Source organism: Manis javanica, chromosome 9 (assembly GCF_040802235.1).
Source record: "Manis javanica isolate MJ-LG chromosome 9, MJ_LKY, whole genome shotgun sequence".
Classification (NCBI taxonomy): domain Eukaryota; kingdom Metazoa; phylum Chordata; class Mammalia; order Pholidota; family Manidae; genus Manis; species Manis javanica.
The window spans coordinates 51,374,299-51,394,562 of NC_133164.1; the positions used below are offsets into that span (position 1 = coordinate 51,374,299).

A 20,264-nucleotide genomic window follows, 5' to 3' on the forward strand; every position below is an offset into this window, starting at 1 on the left:
GCCTCAGGGTCCCCAGACTGTGGGGTCTTCTCAGACTGGCAGCTGTCCCTCTAGGAAGCCTCCCGTGACCTCTCCGCCCACACCAGGCTGGGTGCACAGGCACCCCTCCATCATTACAGCTCTTACTATTCTATCCATTCACTTCAGAGTCATTCTCTGCGAGGCTCTTAAGAACACAAACCACTTTTCTGTCCATTCTGTATCCCTTGGTTCCTGGCACACAGTAGGTATTTGTGAAACCCAACCAAGTGAGAGCATTTAGAATAGGGCAGGGCACCAAATGTGGCTGTACTGAATGTGTTGCCTGCTTCACTTACCTATGAATTCACCCAACATCACCCTCTGTTGCCGTGGGAGACATTCCAAGGATATGCAAATAGCTTTCATTTATTTATTAATATTTTTAAAGAAAAATGGCCAAATGTTAACTACAGAGTCCACAGCCAGCATTGCACAGCCCAGACTGGCAGGGGCGAGAACCTTGGAAACTTGCTCCATATTTTGGTGCTGAAAAGACAGACTCCCTGGAGGTGGATTCCTGTGCCAGGAGCATGAGCTACCTAGCAGCTCCTCAAATGCATGAAATTAGAAGCAGGTCCAGTCCTTATGCCTTATGCATGTTTTGCTTGCACAGCTTAGTGGATGTGGTTGTACAGGGAGAGCTGCAAAGTTGGTTCTGTGCTTTCTCCATTTTTTCCATCCTTTTACCCAGTGTTAGCTCACCTGAGGAGTGTTAACTCCACTGCCTGCATTCAGACTGGAGATGATCTGTCACCGTGCTCTGTTCTCCATCCTCCTCAGTGCTATCATTAACCGCGGGTGTGATATTTGACCTCCTTATCATTACCTGCTTAAAACTGACACCCTTGGCACATCACCACCAAGTGGAGATTCTACAATAAAGAAAACAAATCCCTGCTCTTATGGAACTCATGTTGGAGTCAGGGAAACAGGCAAGAAGAAATATAATGATATATTAATATGCATACACATATGTAACTAGCTATTCACCAAAAATTTATGCTTCCCTGTTCACAGTGTGGAATTGCTGCTGTCCCAACAGGATTGCACTTTCCTGCCATCCTTGCTTCTGGAAGAGGGCTGTTAAGAAGTGGGTGGATTGTCTCTACAGTCTCTTTCCCTCTGCAGTTTGGGTGCAGGGAACTTGAGGGCATCAGTGTTGGTAGGTCCATGAGATGAAGGAGCCTGGGTACCTTAATCACCATGTGGAAGGGGGCCATATGCTGACCAGGAACACCACACTGGACCAATACAGGAATGAGAAATATTCTTCTGTTGTCTTAGGCCATTAAAATGGCCTCATTTTTCTTATATGAACCATCAGTGTTTACCATTTTATCATTTTTCTCCTGGTCACAAAGTGATCTTTCTCTGGATTCACACTCCTTAAACAAAGGAGGATTATAAAAACCCATTAGGTTGTTTATCATAGTAAGAACTAAAAAAAATGCCTTTTTTCTTTCTTTTTTCCTTTTAAATATCCACAACATCTGCCATGGTGTAAACACACCATGCATTTTATTGAATTGAACGAATGGTGCTAGCAAACATTGAATTTACTGAAAGAAGGCACAAGTATTGTGAAAGTGGGGTCATAATGACCGCTAGTGCCTTAACCAGCTGCATGATAAAGTTTGTTGATCCACCCAGTGATGCAGAAGGAAAGCTGGTTTGTGCCCTGTGATGGCAGCTAACAGATACCAACAGGTGTTCCTGGCTTATTGCTGAGTGATCTTTGTTTCACATTCAAGGTTACTGGTCACAGACACCTGCGTGTTTGCTTGTTATTGCTCAGACCACAAAAATCCCCCATTATAACGTCTGGGACCCAGGAGTGGTTAATGCCAAACTGGCTGAAACACTTTCCTTTCACCTCCAAGTAGGGACCAGTCCTTTAAGTGTTTCAAATACTGTAGACACAAGATTCGTGATGCAGGGTTCCCAATCCTTGGGGTTCACAATAATAGGGTGTCTTCCCACTGGAGGTTTACAGTTTCCACATCAAGTTATTAGAGCTACACTTTATTGAGCATTTATTATGTGGCAGGCGCTGTACTCATCACTTTTGTATTTTATCTGACAATAGCCTTATAAGGTAGCTAGTGTTACTGTCCGCAATTTAACCATGAGAAATCTGAGGGGTTAAGCAGTTTGCCTGAGGTCACATGGTAGATAAAGGAAGGAGCCAGTTTTCATTCAGGTCTGTCTGACCCCAAAGCCCTGTGCTCTTAAACCACCGTGCTTCATAGCAGAAGATGGAAATCCTGAATTTTGTGAGAGCCACAAATATAATGTGAATGCAAATCATCACTACGGCTCATCTCTGGGCCCCAAGTTGTGTGGCTGGACTCATTCAGGGCCTTTCTTGACGGGTCAGGTCAACTTTAGAAGTGGGCTTGAAAAGAAGAAGGAGAAGAGGGAGAGGGAAGGAGAAATCTTCAGGCTGCATTAAGCACATTCTAATGCCACTAATGCATGCTCTTTTTTATGTTTCCGATCAATGGCCGTCTGCTGAGTGATGACAGAATTACCAAACTTCCCATTTAGAAGGAACCTAATAGCATGTAGCTCAGGCTTCAACCTCTAGCCTCCAGGGAAAACTGGAGAAATGACCCTCTAGACCTGTTTCCTCATCGCCATGATGGGGCTTCGGAGTACAGGGCAGACGGGATGGCCTTGGGGCTGAATTAGAGGCTTCAGCCTCTGGTATTCCCAGGATGGAGAAAAGCCAAGGTTTCTATTGCTTCCCTAGGATAATGTCCATTAACCCACCAACCCATCGAGGCCGGGTCTCTGGCTCCAGTCTCTCCTTTGGAAGAGATGGGTGTGAGAAAGCCTCCAAGACTGAGCACCGGGGCTTTGGGAGTTGGGTTTCAACAGAGATGTTGAGAAAGTAACGAGGAATAGTAGCTGTCTGTGACTAGATTTTAATTGAGGAATTTACTCTATCAGTTAATTTGTATGTCCACATTACATTTTCTTTGTTTTTCCTCCTTACTTACTGGTTATGGTAGATTGCTTTACTGGCCCAGATTCTGCAGTCCTCCCTGTATTCATTCACACACCCTTTCCATGTGATTCTGTGATTCTACCCCCTAGAGACAGAGTTTTTTTGTTCTTGACTTTGGGCTTGCCATTTGACTTGTTTTGGCCACTGGGTTGTTAACAGAGACACAAGTGGGGACTTGACGTGTACTTGCACTGTTGGGCTTATTTTTTCATACAATTGCCATTATCATGAGAACATGCCATGCTAGCCCAATCATCTAAAGAAGATAAGAGACACATGGGGCAGATCTGGTCCCAGCTGGTAGCTTAGAGCTACCTAGCCCGGCTCAGTCTGCATCAGACTGGCTCCAGCCCATATACAAATGCGTGAGTGAAATGCATGTTTATTATCGTGTGCCTCTGACATGCTAAAGTTGTTTGTTGTGTAGCAATAGCTGATTGATACATTAGAAGTTCCTTTTGATGCACTCTGTTTTCTTTGCTGGATTTGTAAGTAAAAGAATTTTACAAATCTTAGGATGTCTTCTGAAGTCTTAGATGTTCCCAGGTCCAGAAGGCCATCTCAAAATTCTGGGGAGAGCTGGAACAAGTCTAGAAAGAATTAGGAAATGCCAATGACCCTAGAATAAGAATCTGTTGTTGCCCCTTGAATAAATAGTTCATTGTAAATGAGTTACTCCATTTAATGGCAGGTTAAAGCTTTAGAATGTTTAACACTGATGAGGTAAACTGAGACTGCTGGGGAGGGAATGTTTGGATGTGCCTGGAATTTGCACACTCTGAAATGTGCACCACAGATCTAGAAAGAACCCCGAGGCCCTCAACTCGATCCTCCTGCTGCAGGAAGAACCGTATTTTTAAGCATAGTATTTGTGTTTTGATTATGACAGAAATGTATACCCATCTTGGAAAATACAAAAAGCAATAATGAAGAAATTGAAAATCATCTGTAATCCATCTACCCAAAGATAATTACAAACAACATTTTAGCATTTTCCCCATGACTTATAAAAATACATTTTAATCTGCTTATTTTTAGTGCTTAACTTTATACTTTAAGGTATTTTTTCACTCTTTGTTAACATCTGTTTCACTGAATGCTACTACTTCATAGATGGTTATTCTGTTATTTTTGTTACTAATTCCCAAATAGTAGTAATTTAGTTATTTCGAATTTTTCACAAGTGTAAATAATACTTACATAACTGTTTTGTGCACATTTTTTTCCCAATTTTTTCATTATCTTCTTAGAATAGATTCCTAGAAGGAAAAAAGGAATATTTTTAAGACTCAGAAAATAATTTCTGAAGTTAACTGCACCAACTTACTTTACCAGATACGTGTGAGAGTTTCTATTTCACTTGTCTGTGGTATGCTTTGAGGATGCTTTAAACATTTTTGCTATTAAGTAAATTTTAAAAGAAGGGTACTTTATCTTCATTTGTGTTTCTTTGAAGCTCGCGTCCCTACTCTATGCCTGGTCTGGGGTTGCCCAAGTGGCTGGAGAAACGCACACAACCACAATGGCTGGTTTCACTTAACTCCCTTGACTAGTGACCTCAAGTGGGCCCTTGTTTATGTCTGGCAATGACTCCATGATCTGCTGTTAAACTGCTGTTTCCCACCTTCTCCTCTTTCCTCCAACACCCTTTACGCTCCTTACTCTCGGATGGTGACCTCACTCCTTACTTCACTGAGAAAGTGAATACAACTTTCACATGTTCCTGCCACCATCCTGCTTCTGTCGGGCCCATTTCCTCTGCCCTCCTTCCACAATTAGTCAGTAATCTGGGACCAACCCCTTTGAGGTTCACTGGTTCTAATCCCTTTTCCTTCACTAAACCCTTCACTCTGGCCGCTCTCTCCTGCATTATTCCGATTAGCATACAAACACGCTCTAACGTCTTCTGTTTCGAAAACAGAACAAAGCCCCAAACTTCCATTCGCTCCTCATCTCCCTCCAGTTCCTTCTCTGTTTTCTCCTTTTTAGAACAAGTCTTCAAAAGATTTGTCCCACTCACTGTCTCTGCTCCCCATTCCCTGGCCGCACTTGAATCAGTCTTCACCCCTGAGCACACATGGCCGCTGTCCAGGGCACCGGTGGCCCTGACGTTGCCGCTCAGCAGCACTAGGCGCAGCCGGTCATTCCCGAAGCCTTACTTCATTCTGGCTTCTGAGACGCTGCTGGTTCTCCTGCCTTTGTTTCCTTTTCTCAGTCTCTCTGTTTGTCCCGTATTTAAGACTGGAGGCCCCAAGACTTAGCCTTGGACCGTCTCGTCTTTATCCAGTGCCCTCCCTTAGGATCGAATCAATCTCATGACTTCAAATGGCATCTATACGCTGATGACCCCAAGGCTGTAGTCTCCGTCCTGATCCTCTCCCTGAACTCCGGACTGACGGCCTGCTTGACTTTGCCCACTGGCAACCTAACATGACCTCAAAATTCACGCATCCAATCTCCTGATTCCATCCTCATCCCAAACAGGAGGTCTTCCTCGGGCAACCCCCCTCCTTCCGCTTGGTAAGGCCCCAAACGCTGCAGTCTTTCTTGCTTTCACAGTCCTTCCCTTCTCTTTCTTTCATACTCCTGATGCCATCTGGCAGGGACCCAACTGACCGCCTTCACGGGATGCCACATCACCTCTCACCACCTCTGATACTTCCACCCAGATCCTTGCCACCATCTTTTCTCCCTGGATTACTGCCAAGCCTCCTAGTTAATCGTCATTGTTGGGTCTGGGCAATCGACCTCCAAATAACAGGGAGACACATGGATGCAAAAGCAAGAGCATTTATTGGGTAGCCAGCATGCTGGGGTCTCACACTTGCAGGTGGAGATCCCAAAGTACAAGTTCATTCTTCTTTTATACACAGGAATGGGGTCGTGTGCAGAGCGGGCCGTGCGCAGAGCGGGCCTAGATATGGCCTGACCTTTACTGCAATTGATCTCAACTGGTTCGCCAAGTATTTGGATTGGTTCCTTCTAGGTAGAGTGATACTCTTGACTGCCAGGTGGGCAAGTTGTCTACATTCTATTGCCTGGGAGCATCTGGCCAGCTTTGGTAACTGTGTTGGTTAGATTTTTGTAACTCTTGTAACTTCTTGATGTGACCTGTCTCTTACAAAATGAAGTCACTTATAAAATGGAGTAGCTTATGTCAAGACTCTTTAGTCAGGACTCCTCAGTTATATGTTCAGTCTTTCCCACTGCCCCTTCTGCTCAAATCTTGCCTTCACAGACTGGCTGAGGGATCCCTTTAAAGCAAAAGTCAGATCATGTCACCACTCCTAGCAAAATCCTCCTGTCGCTTCCAATCCACCCCACACAGGGTAAAGCCTATGAGGCTCCACACGCCCTAGCTGCTGCTGTTCTCTCCTACCTTCTCCCACGGCCCCCTGCTCACTGTGCTCCAGCTCAATGGGCTCCTTGCTCTTCCTCGACCATGCACAGCATGCTCCCACAGCGCGGCCTTGGTGCCCACTGTCCCTGCTGTCTCGGGGGGTTCTGCCCCAGCTGCTCAGAGCTTCAACCTCCTTTACTTTTTTCCTCTTTTCCTGGGTCCTGTCCCAGGAAGGCCACCATGGAAAGGCCTTAACAGAGAGGAAGGAGTGAAAGACCAATGGGATGACAGATGCCCGTGTTTTTGTCCCAGGCCCCTCGGGAGTATCCCCCTGACTGGGGCTCTACGAAGAACCACACTTGCCTCACGAGACAAACTCAGCAGCTCTCGCCCCGGAGAGAGCAGGGTCAGTTCGTAACAACACCTGGCAACAGGGTCTTCCTCCAATGCCCACCTCTTCTCCCTCCTCTCTGTTGCCCCACCCCTGACCCAGGAGGGGTCAGAAAGGATGGTCAGCAAGATGGTGAAGGAGGAGTAAGACGAGTCAGATTAGAAAAAGGATGAGGAAAGAGAAAAAGTAATCATATCTCCTTTCTATATTATAGGCTTCCTGTCCATAATAAGCCAGAGCTGAGGGGAAGGGAAGTATGTGGGCCTCTATGTGAGGCTGGCACTTTGCCTATTAGGAAGAACTTGACATCCTAATTTTCCCCTGCAGGGCCCTGTGTTACCCAGGGGCCAGAAAAACGCTGAAGCTGCCGAGTGTTTGTCCAGGGTAGGGGAAGAGCTGGCCCAACAGGACGGTGTGTAAGGGAGGTTGGTTTATAATTTCGTTCCGTGAGGATTACTCATTCCATATACATACCTCAAACATCAGGTACACAATATTCCATGCACACAAATTATCTTCTTTGTCTCTGTTAGAGGTTGATTTTCCCATCTGAGACAAGATAAGCAGCTAATATACCGGTACGTTAAAAGTTAAAGTACCAGCAGTCCAGTTAAGGGTGAGTTTTAATACTCGCTGATTTTTGTTTTGGCTTGTACGTGGAGTCCAAAGCTGTGGAGCAACTGTGTACTGTGGTGAAAAGTTCCTGTGCATATACTCGGGCCTCTGAGGATCCGGCAGGGGAGAATTGGGGAGAAAGCAGATGAGAGACAAGTGAGGGCAAACGAGAACACGAGGAAACAAGAACAAGAGCTGAAAAACCAAACCCAGAAGTTTGTGTGTAATGCAGAATTGTAACATGCCACTAATGTTGCCTCAGGATACACAATTTAAAATGTATATTTACCTTTATTTATTCAATGTGTGTGTATTATTTGGTCATTTATCTCTTTAGATGTGTATCTTAAATTTACTCTATATAGATTTTTAAAATGTATTTCAGACATATATATTTATATCCTGTGGGAAAACAATGCAGGTGTTAGTCCCCTTACCATTAAAGCCTGGGAAAGGTTACTTCCCTTGGAATTTGAGTAGGATTTTGATAAGGGAAGGGAAAGGAACTCTCAGGAAGTTTTAGGACTTCAGAGAAGCAATTTACAACATTTTTAGATATGCTAATGTAAAACATCTTCTCTTTGCAAAAGGGCATGTTTTGGGAAAGTAGGGTTGACATGACCTTCGATGTCTGCAGTGACTATTTACTCCACATTTCTAGACTTGGAACTGAATTGGAAATTGAGGTTCCAAAAGAAATTGGCCTCCTCCTATTTACTCTTACAATCCAGCAGTCAATTAAAAAAATTCAGTTGAAATTACACTTTTTACCAAGATGGAATAATAAGGACAGGAATTACCTTCTTATGGGTACAAGCCCACTCACTAAATAACTCTTGAGATGTGTATCCTATATTTAAATACATAGATCTTTTTTTATGTTTTAATTTTGATGAAGTCTGATTTATATATTTTTCTTTCATTGCTTGTGTTCTGGTGTCACATCTAAGAAACCATTGCTTGACCCAAGGTCATGAAGATTTGCACCTACGCTTTCTTCTGAGTGTTTTTACAGTTTGAGGTATTACTTTGAGTCTTTGATCCATGTTCAGTGAGTTTTATATACAGTGTGAAGTAAAGAATATATATTCTTTATCTTGGTGCAGTGATGTTTTCATGGGTATATATACATGCCAAAATTTAACAAATTGCACATATAAGATTATACATAGTTTATTGTATGACAATTATACCTCAATAAATCCTTTTTAAAAAGAGTGACCTTTAATGATCTAATGACAATACATATTTATGGTGAAATTTTTAGAAAAAATGGAAAGGTATAAAAATATTCTTAAAATTCCTACAGCCCCTGCATCTATGGGGAAAGATATGTTCCCTCTCCTAGGCAAATAACCTTTGAAGCCAAAATCAGTCAAAGGGAGAAATAAAGTGGGAGAGACCCATTTGTTGCTTACAAACAGTCATCCTCTTCTGCTTGCCTGTGTCTCTTGCAACCTGGTTGCAGAAAAAACCCCATCAAAGCTCTCAGGTCCAGGTGTGTGCGCTCCCCACTCCCCTTGTAATCACCTCCTGACATGGAGATGACTTCTCTACACTCTTGGAAACTCCTATTGATACCGAGATGCACTAAGGCCAGGAAAGAGATTCTGGAAATGTTGCAATTTTACCCACAGCCCTATCAAGTGTTGGCATTTTGTTGCTTTTCTATTTTATTTCAGTCCCTTATCAGTCTTATTTTCAATATTTTTCAAAAAGAATGAACATTTTTTATTTAACATTTGTTTAACATTTATTTAATATTTAAAGTAAAATGAACATTTAGTTAAAAATAGCCCATTAAATTTTTTTCCAAAAATATATTTTATTTAACTCAGCATATCCAAAATATGATGTTTCAACATACAGTCAATATAAAAAAATCGAAATGAGATATTTTATATTAAAAAAATTTTTTTTAATGCAAAATAAAGACAAACTTAGATCGCATATATGAAAGAGCCTAGAACAGGAGGGGCCTGGGATCTTGAAGGATCCATGTGGGAAGATATTTATTCTCACTAGATTCCTTTGTACTAGTTAAAGTTTTTACAATGTCTATATATTATCTTAAAAAATACTGGTTTCCATTAAAAAAGATATTTAACCTTTTATCAGTCTGTACTCAGAAAGACTACCTTAATTCAGATATTTTCTGCCTCTTTGGTGTTCTCAATGGCTCCTGTTGAGGGGGCTCTTTGGCTCTCTCTCAGCTTCCCTTCAGTGAGTTTTCTAGCTTTCCGGGCAGGAAAATAAAGGAGGGCAACCACTGCCTGAGTGAGGTGTGTGCCGTGGCTGGTGTCAGCACACGCTGAGTGTGGCAAAGCGGGAGTGGGAGGAATGCCTCTATCTTTTCCTCTCACTGTCCTCTTAGAAGGCATTTAACTTAAGGCTAGGTATAGCCCCCCAAACCACAGCCCTGCAAATGAACATAAGTGGTCCAGCCTGCCCCAGCCGGAAGGGTTCAGCCCACGCTGCCGTGGATTAGCTGTCACCTCCTAAAGGTCTCTCAGGGCAGCAGCTGGCTGTGGGGGGAAGTCTGTGGTCAGAGCCTGGGAGCCACAGGTAGGATGATGGAGAGGAAAATCTTCCTGGTTTTCCCTTAAGTCCTTCACTTTTTCATGTTTTGCAGAAGTCTATTTTTCAACAATGTGTGAGCAGCTGAATTTCTAGCCAGAAGCAAAGAAACACATCAGCTGAGCTTTGAAATTGAAATGTATTTTAGATGAACAGCTCAACAAATAGTAGCCAAAGGCCTGCTGCAGGCTGAGCTCTGTGCTTGGGGTTGGAGTTAGGCACTTGGGTAAGGTTGCCATGGCTCTGCTCTCAGGGGTTCAGGGGGGTATCGGGCGACTAGGAGGCTGTGTGAGCAGGGGTCTGGGTAGGAGGCACTGGGAGGGAATCCAGCCCAGATTTGTTCTATCAGGGAAGACTTCCTGGAGGAAGTGGATTTACACAGAGACTTGAGAGGGACAGAGGGGACTTCGCAGGAAAAGGCCAGAGGGAGGAGTGTTCCAGCTGAAGGATCAGAGCATGCCACACCCAGTATGCCTCTTTGGCATACTGATCATTTGAGCCGAAAGTACTTGAGAAACAGCAGATTCCTTGACGTTCCCCTTTCTATCCAAATGCAGGACATAAAATTTCTGCTGAAAAAGGTGCCCTCCTTGCACCAGGAAGAGACTTGCTCATTACTGGAGACTGGGAGTTTTGCCAAAGTATCGCTGCACAAGCCCACTCACTAAATAACTCTTATCTTCCACTCGTTTCCCCGTGTATTTCCCAGGCACTGCCCCACAGCTTGCTGTCCTGAGCCAAGCCTCTTTGTCTTGTCACATCCCACAATTTATCATTCTTTATATAAAAAGGTATATAAACTTTTGGATCTAATGGCTTCTTCAGGTCTTCATTTTCCTTTTGAAGACCCCCACGTACATTAAATAAAACTTGTGTGCTTTTCTCCTGTTAATCTATGTCAGTTTAATTCTTAGGCCCAGCTACAGCACCCAAGAGGGTGGGAGGAAGCACTTCCTCCCCCACGTAGCTGAGATGCATCCTGAAATCTCCATGAAAGGCTGACCTTCCTTGAGCTTAGGAAAGTAGACAAACGTTGTGACCTGCCCTCGGCTGTGTGGTGGGGGAGCTGTGTGGGCTGTGCTGTGCTGGGGCTGACACCTTGGAGGCCACGGGTGATGACTGAGGTTGTAATGCAGAGGTGCCCAGGGGAAGGAGTTCTCGAGGACGTGGGACATGGGGCTGTGTCTTCAGCTGACCTGCTCCTCTTGGGCTTTTCAGGCCACTGCCGGCTTGGGTGCATCCAGGAACTGTGTTGCCAGGGGAGCTAGCAGGTTTGTTTGCCCACATATGCAGCATGATTGATCAGGTTTTTTTAGCCCCCAGGCAATAGGATGGAGCCTGTTACCTGGAGAAATGACATGTTGGAGCTGGGAGCTCATTCTGGAGCATGAGGTGTGGTGGGAGGCTGTGAGGAGCTCGGGAGAGCTTAAGGACACCAGGGACCTTCCATCAAATGGGGCTGACTGTGAGGAGAGACCAGACCAGCAATGGCAGAGGGGATGATGGGGTTTGGAGACAAATGGTTTTGTCTGGGGCTGGCCCTGACTCAGTATTATAACTAATGCTCATTGAGTATTTATGTGCTAGAATCTACCCTAAGTGCTTCGCACACATTAACTCAATAGATGGGAAGGAAGTGGGTCCATTAGTATGCTGCCATGGTTACATGGGGAAACTGAGGCAAAGGAGGGTGAAGCAACTTACTTAGCATGCAGCTTATTAGTAGCAGAGGCAGGATTTGAACTCAGGGTACCTGGCACTACCCGCCTCTCACTGATGCTGGAAGATAATGATGATGGCATTAACCTACCTGGGACGTGTTTTGCTCCCATGCACAGCAGTCACTGCTGGAGGTCTGGAGCGTCAGTGCCTGACAGCAACAAAGCCCCACTCGCCTGGGACTTACCTTCTAGTGGGAAGACAGAAGGAAAGTGGGTAAGTAATTTCAGAGAGTGACAAGTGCTATGAAAAAATAAAAATGGGAATGTGACAGGAGAGGAGTTCAGGGAATGCACACCAAGTGGAGGACTGTGAATGCACTGCTGGGGCACAGAGTCAGCAGGAACCTAGTGCATTAAGACAAACGCTGAGCACCTGCCGAGTCGAAAGTCCGCAGCCTCAGGACGCCCTGTCTCACGGCATGGTGTGAGGTGAGCTGCCTCAGAAGCCATTTCATCCAAGTTTCTTTTCCAAGCCAGTTCATCCAAGACATCTGAACAGCCACCTCACAGTTGTGACAGTCCTATAATTTAATGTTTAATAAACAACGAACTCTTCCAAAAAAAATTCCTTTCCCCATTTGTCCAGTGATGTCAGATTTTTAGTATGGTTATCCATTATGCATTTATTTTAACATTAAATGTGCTACTATTTATACTTGAAATGAGATTCCATGGGAACAGACTCATAACTTTTGAATTGTAATTTATGTTCCCTCTGCTGGTGCTATAAAGCTACTGATCCTTCTTGAGGTGCTTATCACTCTGCACTTGGCTTCAAATGGAAAGAGAAAATATTCCAATTTTAATGCCATTCAAAATAAATACCAGAGAAAGTTCAGTGTCTTTGTGGGACTTCCTTTTGTGAAGCAAATCCATGGAGCATAAAAGCCCTTCAGGAATTCTTTGAGACCAATGCCATAAGCTCCAGATTGTGGAGGGTCACTCTGGGCCCACATCCATGAGCCCCCTGAGTTTTAAAATCTACCAGACAGGGTTCTGCTGCAGTTCCAGATTAACAGCTGGGTGGCTTGAAGGAGAGCAGCCAGGAAGGGTGGTCCAGTGGCCAGGTGCAGTGAACACCTGTGTCTGTGACAACACCCCGTGACGACAGCAGGCTGGGCAGAGCACTGAGGCCTGCATTCCCCCCATCCTTCCCCTTTCTTCCGGTCCATCTGGGGTCCTTTCTGCTCCTCCCACTTCACCCCTCCCACCACCAGTCATTGCCTGGGTGCCGGGAGGGCAAGTGAACTGGTTAACTGCAGCCAGGGGGCTCCGGCCCCATGCAGCCTGGACCCTTGGGTCAGCAAATCTGGCCAAGAGTGTGGGAACAGGAAGGACAGGCCAGGGAGTAGCTGGCAGTCAGCAAAACCACTCACAGAGAATCCTGGCTGTGGACCAAGCAGGGGTCCCAGGATGGCCATGGCAAACCAGGTATCGGGCAGGAGTTCCAGCAGGGGCTCTTCCGGAGCAGGTGAGGGGCTGACAGGAACTGGAGGAGAGTGGACAGCAGGCCTTGAGCAAACTGGAGGAAGTGATTTCATCTCTCTGGGCCTCAGTTTCCTCACGTGCCAAAGGATGGCCATGTCCTTTCTCGCACGACTGGGCTTTCAGTTTAAACAAGGTGATTATAATGAGGGCTGGCCTGGGCGGTAGGCCGGCTGCTCAGGCGGCAAAATGCAGAGCGGGTTCCTAGGCTGAGGTGCCCAGGGGGCTGGGCCTGAAAGCAGGGCTAAGGTCAGACCTGGGCCTCAGGGTGGGGCTGGAAAAGCAGCCAGAGCAACTTGTCACCCAGACTGAGATCAGGCTAGAGCCAGCTTCCCACAGAGGTGGAGGGACTAGTTCTGCAAGGTGGCTAAAGTAAGAAGTTCTGGTACCTTGTTCAATAATTTTGGAGAAAGACCTCATGATATAGCCTCTCCTTGGAGAATTATAAAACTTTGATCTTATTAGTGGTTTTGAGAGTCCTGCAATCAAGAAACTTTTTTAGCTCTGCTGAGTCTCATACTTACTTCTCCCCTTACCTTGAACGCTCACAGACATCCCTAGGAACTATATATGCCAGAAACTTCTTGGTTTTAACACTCTAAAGTTCTTCTTCCTCTGGAGAGCATTGGTCTTAGGGTTAGGGCTGGGACAGAGGATTTTAAAGTGGCCCAGCTAAGGGGTACATGAGAGCAAGATGTGGGAATCTGGTAGGGTCTGACCCTATTTTATTTTATTTTTTAAAGAAATAAAGTTTTTATTTGGTAATAATTGTGGATTTATAGGAAAGTTGCAAAGACAGTACAGAGAGTTCCCATAATTATATATATACCCTTCACCCAGCTTCCTCTAATGTTAATGTCTTACACAACCAAGTACATTTGTCAAAGCTAAGAAATGAACGCCAGGACAACACACCGGACTACCTGCAGGCGTCCTTTGCCTCGCCCCAGGTTTTTGACTCTTTCTGTTCCAGGACACGATGTTACATGTAGTCCTTTTCCCTTTTTTGTCCTTCTCACCCTCATTCGTTTGTTGTTTTTTCTGCACACCTCCCTCCTCTCCCACCTTGTGGGAGGGACAGGGAGAGGAAGGTAGGTGAAGGGGACAGCGAGGTAAGAGCAAGAGTCCTCCGCTACGGACAAGACCCTGCGATGTCTTCCATGCGGTGCCTCAGGGAAGAGAGGCCCGCAGTGTGGCCAGATGCAGAGCGAACTGGGAACCCAGGCACCTGCCGTGAGTAGGTGCAGGGGGCTGCAGCCCAGCAGGCTGGGAGAGCAGCTGTCTGCATGTGGAGGTGAAAGGACAGAATGCTGGAGAAACCCAGGAAGCTGGCGCAGCTGCTCTCTGAGAGAAGTAGTCTCGGCTGCTGCCATCTCAGCTGGGGCTGCTAGTGAGGTGGCTGATCCAGCCCTGCCACTTGACACCCAGGTGGTCGCGCCAGGCTCCATGCAGGGCAAGGCCCAGCCAGGTGAGGAGGGGCTCAGGCACCAGGGTGGCTTGGCAGGACTGCTGCTCAGAGGGGGCTCCGAGGGGACCGAGCCAAGCCACCCAGCCTCTCCTCTCTGCAGGACAAGGATAAGAGTGGGTGGACGGGCTGCTGGAGTAACAGGGGAGACTCTTCAGGGTCTCCGTGATGCCCACCCCGCACGCCAGAGGGGCGGACATTCTGGGATGCCTACCCAGCATGGATTCGGCCCTCCAACATCTACCATCCTGGTTATATCTCCTGCCGTTTGCTCTGCCCTCCTGCCTCCCTCTAATAAGGCCCCTTATGACTGAACTGGGTGGACCAATAATCCAGGGCGATTGCTCTATTGCAAGATCCTTAACTTAATCACACCGGCAGAGTCCCTTCTGCCATGCAAGGTAACATATCTCAGGTTCTGAGGGTCAGGGTGTGGACACCTTTGGGCGGGCATCATTCAGCCTACCGCCCTTCCTCACCAAGATGATCCGTGTCCCCTGCTGGCTCCTTGGAGGCAGGTGTTCCCTGTGGCGTCTCTCCAAGGTGGGACTTGCACGGACCCAGCCTGACACAGCTCACTTGGCATTGCGCAGCACCAACTACGGGGACTGTACTCAGGTCTGTGCCTTCTTCTGGTGGGAGAGAACAGCCTGGGGGGTGGGGAGAGACAGGGATCATAGGCACAGAATGAACTTCAGCTACTTCAGAGTGGAGAGAAATAGGGGCCTTGTGTTTTCTCAGCAGCAGGGAAGCTGATAAAGGTATTGCCAGAGGCCTACCAGATGGTTTAAATGAGGTTCAGATTTTCCTTAGAGACTCACCGCTTTTGAGGACCTTCATCAACCAGAAACTCTGAGGAAATCAGGGTGCTTGGGTGTTTCTCAGGGAGCAAGAGCATCAGAGCTGGACTCCAAAATGAATAGGCCGCTGATCTGTTTCTTATCCATTCCAGACACGTGGTTAGGTTGGTGCTGGGAACAATTCAGAAGAATTGCAGGGTCAGCTTTTGGGAACTTTCCAGCCATTTTTCTCCTTTGTGCCACACGTTGGGCTTCAGGCTGGGGCAGGGAGCGCCATATGAATCCCACCTGTATTCTCCATGTTGTACCCCGGCTCTCATCTCTGATGGACCTTCTGCCTTTGCAACTGGTCTGAAGCGGGTTTCACTTTGACTGTAAAATGTGGGGTTGGGAACAGTCTCAAAGCCCTGCAGCTTTCAAATGCCATGGCTTATGGTTGGAAAAGGGACATGGAAGAGAAATTTCAGAGTTAGAAACAGTGAAGCCAGAGCATACCAGGGCCTCTCCCCTTACCCCCAACCCCAGGAAAGGATGTGGAGGGAGGATGGGCGAAGTGAGCTTTGGGTGATCAGTGCCCACAGCCCAGCCTGGGTTATGTTTTTCTAGCCCAGTGGGTGACTCCACCTTGCTCCCACTTCCCCACCCCTACCCTCTGTGTAGCCTCCTTCTTTTTTTTTTTATTAAGGTATCATTGATATACACTCTTGTGAAGGTTTCACATGAAAAACCATGTGGTTACTACATTCACCCATATTATCAAGTCCCCCCCATCCCATTGCAGTCACTGCCCATCAGTGTAGTAAGATGCCACAGAGTCACTACTTGTCTTCTCTGTGCTACACTGTCTTCCCTGTGACCCCACACCATGTGTACCAATCATAATGCCCCTCACTCCCCTTCTCCCTCCCTCTCCAACCGCCCTCCCCCACCCCTCCCCTTTGGTAACCACTAGTCCTGTCTTGGAGTCTGTGAGCCTACTCCTGTTTTGTTCCTTCAGTTTTACTTCGTTGTTATACTCCACAAATGAGGGAAATCATTTGGCACTTGTCTTTCTCTTGTGTAGCCTCCTTTTGAGAAGCTCCATGGGTAGGAAGGTGGCTCATCTTTGGCAAAGACCAGTCCCACCAGGAGAAGCAGATCAGTGACCCAGGAGATGAGGAACAGAGTAACACAATTCTAGTTTGGAGAGTAAGCCACTTTTTAGAGGGCAAAGCTCTAACATCCTTTCCTTCTTCCGGATTCTAGTGATCATGACTTTGCCTTGGGGAATCCCTAGAGAACTATGCACTGAAAGAGGAAGAGTGAAAGAGAGAATCTTCATTCACCAAAGGTGAGCACAGTGGGTGGTGCCTCCAACAGCTGATGTGGACAGGTCACCAGAACTGGCCGACCCGAGCTGCTATGGCTCTGCCACACTGAAAGTCTTTCTTGCCCTCTTCAGGTCTCACTTTTCCCAGCTGGGTTACAGAATCTACGCCCTTTCCCACCTCAAGGGAGCTGTGGTATGTCAGTGAGATACAGCATGCGACGAGAGAGCCTTTGGAAAAGATGAGAACGCTGACCCAGGAACCTTAACGCTCACGGGAGCAGGGCGAGCACAGAGGCTCTTCCCGCCCACGCCGCCTGCCTCCAGGCTCCAGAGCAGCACGGATCTCCCTCCGAGACCACACGTGCAATCAGTGCGGGAGGCTTCAGGGAAGGCGTCAGGCTTCTTGCATACAGTCAGATGTGTAGGGAGACTCAGTGGGCCAGAGAGGTGGCTCCAGCACATGGTTTTGGCATTTGTCGGTGTCATGGTTGGAAACCCATCCTGACTTTTCTGTAGAGGTGCTTTGGGCTCTGAGCCAAGAGTGGCTGGGAAGACCACTGAGGATCCCCTGCTACAGGGTCGGACTCATCCTGCTCAGTCCAGTGAGGACATGGTCAGATTTTAGGCAGAGAATAGCAAATCGTGTTAGTATGAGACAAACCTACTAGATGCTTCTGGAAGCATTTCAACCGAGTGCTCTTCCCTTATCTGCTTTCCCACACTCACTAGCCAAGTAGCTAGAAGGCCACAGGCTCCAGGCGTCCCTGGAGAGGGAGTGGTGGTCGTGGAGAGATAAAGGTCAGGAAGCGAGATAAAGAGGGAAGCAGGCACACACGTCCACGTCCACACTGGGGCATTGCACTCCAGTGACAGCTGAGAAGGTGGCTCATGTCTTTTGAGATCTGTAAAAGGGAGAGAGAAGCGTAGGTATAAGGGCTGAGGAACATCCTCAGAGTGTGACCGCCGGGAGGCCGTCTGTCCGCAGCGGCCAGTGGCCAAGGGTGCTGGATACTTGACATGTCCTTAAAAGGCAGAATTTGAGGGGGATGGCATAAAGGAATCCTCCCTAATTTAGCCCAGAAAATGCAGGATACGCTTTCAGTCAAGAGTTCAGAGTTGTAAACAAAAGCAATTGATCCTGGCTGATTGAGCAGAGAGGTATTTTATTAATAAAACACTGGGCAAGACTGGCTCCAGGCTTCGCCTCCCCTCCCCCCTCCGCCCTTCCTCCCTCCCCCCTCCGCCCTTCCCCCCTCCCCAGGGCGTCCGCCCCCGGGACTCCGAGCCGCGCCCCCAGGCGGAGGCCGCGCGGGGCTGCAGGCGTCCAGGACGCCCGCCGGGGCTGACGGGGGCTCTCCGAGGAGATGCGCGCAACAGGGCGATGACTAAGGAAGAGAGGGCGCGGAGGGAGCAGCAGCAGAATTTCACAAAAAATCAGAGCGTTTGAAGTGTTTGAGCATGAGCCGAATAATACCACGGACGTGAGAGGGAGCGGAACAGCCGCCGGGTCTATCAGAGCGACGTGACCGGAGTGCGGGGACCCCTAGCTCCCCCCGCCCCCAGCCCGGGATCTCAGACCCGCGTCCAGGGGGCCGCCGCGATCAACCGGTGGGCTGAGGGTGACAGCCGCTTTCATGGGCGACAAGGCCGGCAAGACAGAGGGAGAAGTCCCCGGCTACATTCGCTACGAAAAATCTCTTCCAGTGATGACCGAAATTCCACAAGCAGGTGTTAGATCCATCTAACCGTGGGTTTCTTTCTAAGGAAGAACTGATCAAGTATATGACAGAAGGTGAGCTTTTTTTCTCGAGAAGATATGGAAGAAACGTCTGTTGCAATTGATCCAGCATCAAATTCAATTTATTACAAGGGCTATAAAACGATGATGGTGATAGATGATAACTGATGCTCTAAAGACTTAATTTCGAATCGAAAAGATAATTTAAAAAATTGCTTGTCCATGTTAATTTCACATTTTATCCTATCCTACATGTGGTAATTCATGTTTTGTGAACTATTTCAAGATAATTTCATTTTCTAAAGATGATCATAACAATTTAAAACAAATGTACTGAGTATGTCGAGCCTTAGGGAATGACAAATTGCTAATTAGTTTTAAACTATTAAAACATTTTAATATCTGTGGATTGATGTTGATATTTTTACAATAAAACCCATGTTTTATTAATATATATATAATTATTATATGAATATATATAATATAATCATTTATGTTACACCAGATTACCTTCAAAAAACAAAACACAAAAAACACTGGGCAGCTCACAGCATGTCTGCAAGAACTGGGGCGCATGGCCTGGAAGTTACCTGGTAGACCACCCCACCCCCTGCCATAGCACCCATATGGTGAAGAAGCATTTGCTCTGCTGTAGGGCCCACTGCTGATACCCCAGCACCGGGCACTGGGTATTGGCTGGAAACCAAACCCTTGCTGCTTCTAGAAACTGGAGACATACTGCCACCATGATTGCCCTTGCTTATTGCCAGAATACATGCTAAATTCTCCCAACTCCTTGTAAGTGACAGAGCCCAGGTCACTTACCTTCCCTAGCTGCCAGGGAGGTGGAGAAGCCAGGGTCTGGCACTTTTGGTTTCTATAGTGAGAGGTGGGCTCTGCCGCCCAAGGTGGGTGGGGGGCACAAGCACAGAAGATGCAGATCCTCATGACCAAAGTGACAGGAACTGAGGACAAGGGATTCTGACAGGGCTCTACTTCTTTGCTTTGTGTGGATTCTGGGAACCACTGTAATCCTAATTCTTTCACCATGAGTTCATTGAAACTTCTTGTTAAGTCTCCACGATCCCTACCTTGCTAAATTCAGTGGTCATATTTTTGTTCATATCTTAGGCAACCTCTCAGCAATGTTTGTCACAATTAGTCACTCCTTCTGGAAGCACTGTCTTCTCTTGGTTTCTGTGACAACTCAACCCTCTGGTTTGCCTCCACCCACCTCCTCCTCCTCTGCCTCCTTGGCTGGCTCTTCTTTCTCTGCCCGATTCCTGAACATTGGTGTTCCCCGGATGCAATTCTGGCCCCTTCTCTTCATCTTTGACATTCTTCTCCATTAGTCATCCTTTCTCATGACTTGAAACACCAGCTATGTGTCAATGGCTCCAACATTTCTGTCCTAGTCCAGTTCTCCCCTTGGAACTCCAGACTTGTAAACTCAATGGCAAAAAAAAATCTTTTTATTTGGAGATGATTTCAAACTTATGGAAAGCTAGCAAAAATAAAAATAGCACCAAAAATGTGTGTATTCCCTTCGCCCAGATTCACCTAATGTGGACATTTTACACCATTTGTGTGAATGGACCTGTGTGTTTGTGTGGGTGTGTGACAGATACTTTTCTTTGGAACCTTTTGAGAGAAAATTACATATATCATGACGCTTTACTCCTTTACCTCTGTGTTTTTAGGGGTGAAGTGCAATCTTTACATAATATGAGTAAATTGAACATCACTGCAATACTTTTATTATACCATTTATATTTCAACTTTGTTGGTTAAC

The 20,264-nt window shown here is 46.7% G+C and overlaps 1 protein-coding gene and 2 long non-coding RNA genes across 4 annotated transcripts; 1 reads left to right on the plus strand and 2 right to left on the minus strand.

The window, feature by feature from the left end:
- Window positions 1-452: 452 nt before the first annotated feature.
- On the minus strand, window positions 453-8,651 carry LOC140843374 (uncharacterized). Its single transcript, XR_012121062.1, has 3 exons — window positions 7,237-8,651; window positions 4,232-4,290; window positions 453-3,621 (listed from the first exon to the last, which is right to left on the minus strand). It is a non-coding gene; the product is annotated as an uncharacterized lncRNA (long non-coding RNA).
- A 212-nt stretch (window positions 8,652-8,863) lies between these two features.
- On the minus strand, window positions 8,864-16,307 carry LOC140843375 (uncharacterized). Its single transcript, XM_073212569.1, has 6 exons — window positions 15,714-16,307; window positions 15,447-15,596; window positions 15,105-15,275; window positions 13,052-13,164; window positions 11,765-11,863; window positions 8,864-11,417 (listed from the first exon to the last, which is right to left on the minus strand). The coding sequence occupies exons 2-6, from the start codon at window positions 15,463-15,465 to the stop codon at window positions 11,169-11,171; spliced, it is 651 nt and encodes a 216-aa protein (XP_073068670.1). The 5' UTR covers window positions 15,466-15,596; window positions 15,714-16,307; the 3' UTR covers window positions 8,864-11,168.
- Window positions 14,190-18,879, plus strand: LOC140843376 (uncharacterized). Of its 2 annotated transcripts, XR_012121066.1 has the most exons (4): window positions 14,190-15,026; window positions 15,144-15,243; window positions 16,671-16,755; window positions 16,867-18,879. It is a non-coding gene; the product is annotated as an uncharacterized lncRNA (long non-coding RNA). The 2 variants fall into 2 exon arrangements; XR_012121065.1 differs by lacking the exon at window positions 14,190-15,026 and having other exon boundaries at window positions 15,126-15,243.
- Window positions 18,880-20,264: the final 1,385 nt, after the last annotated feature.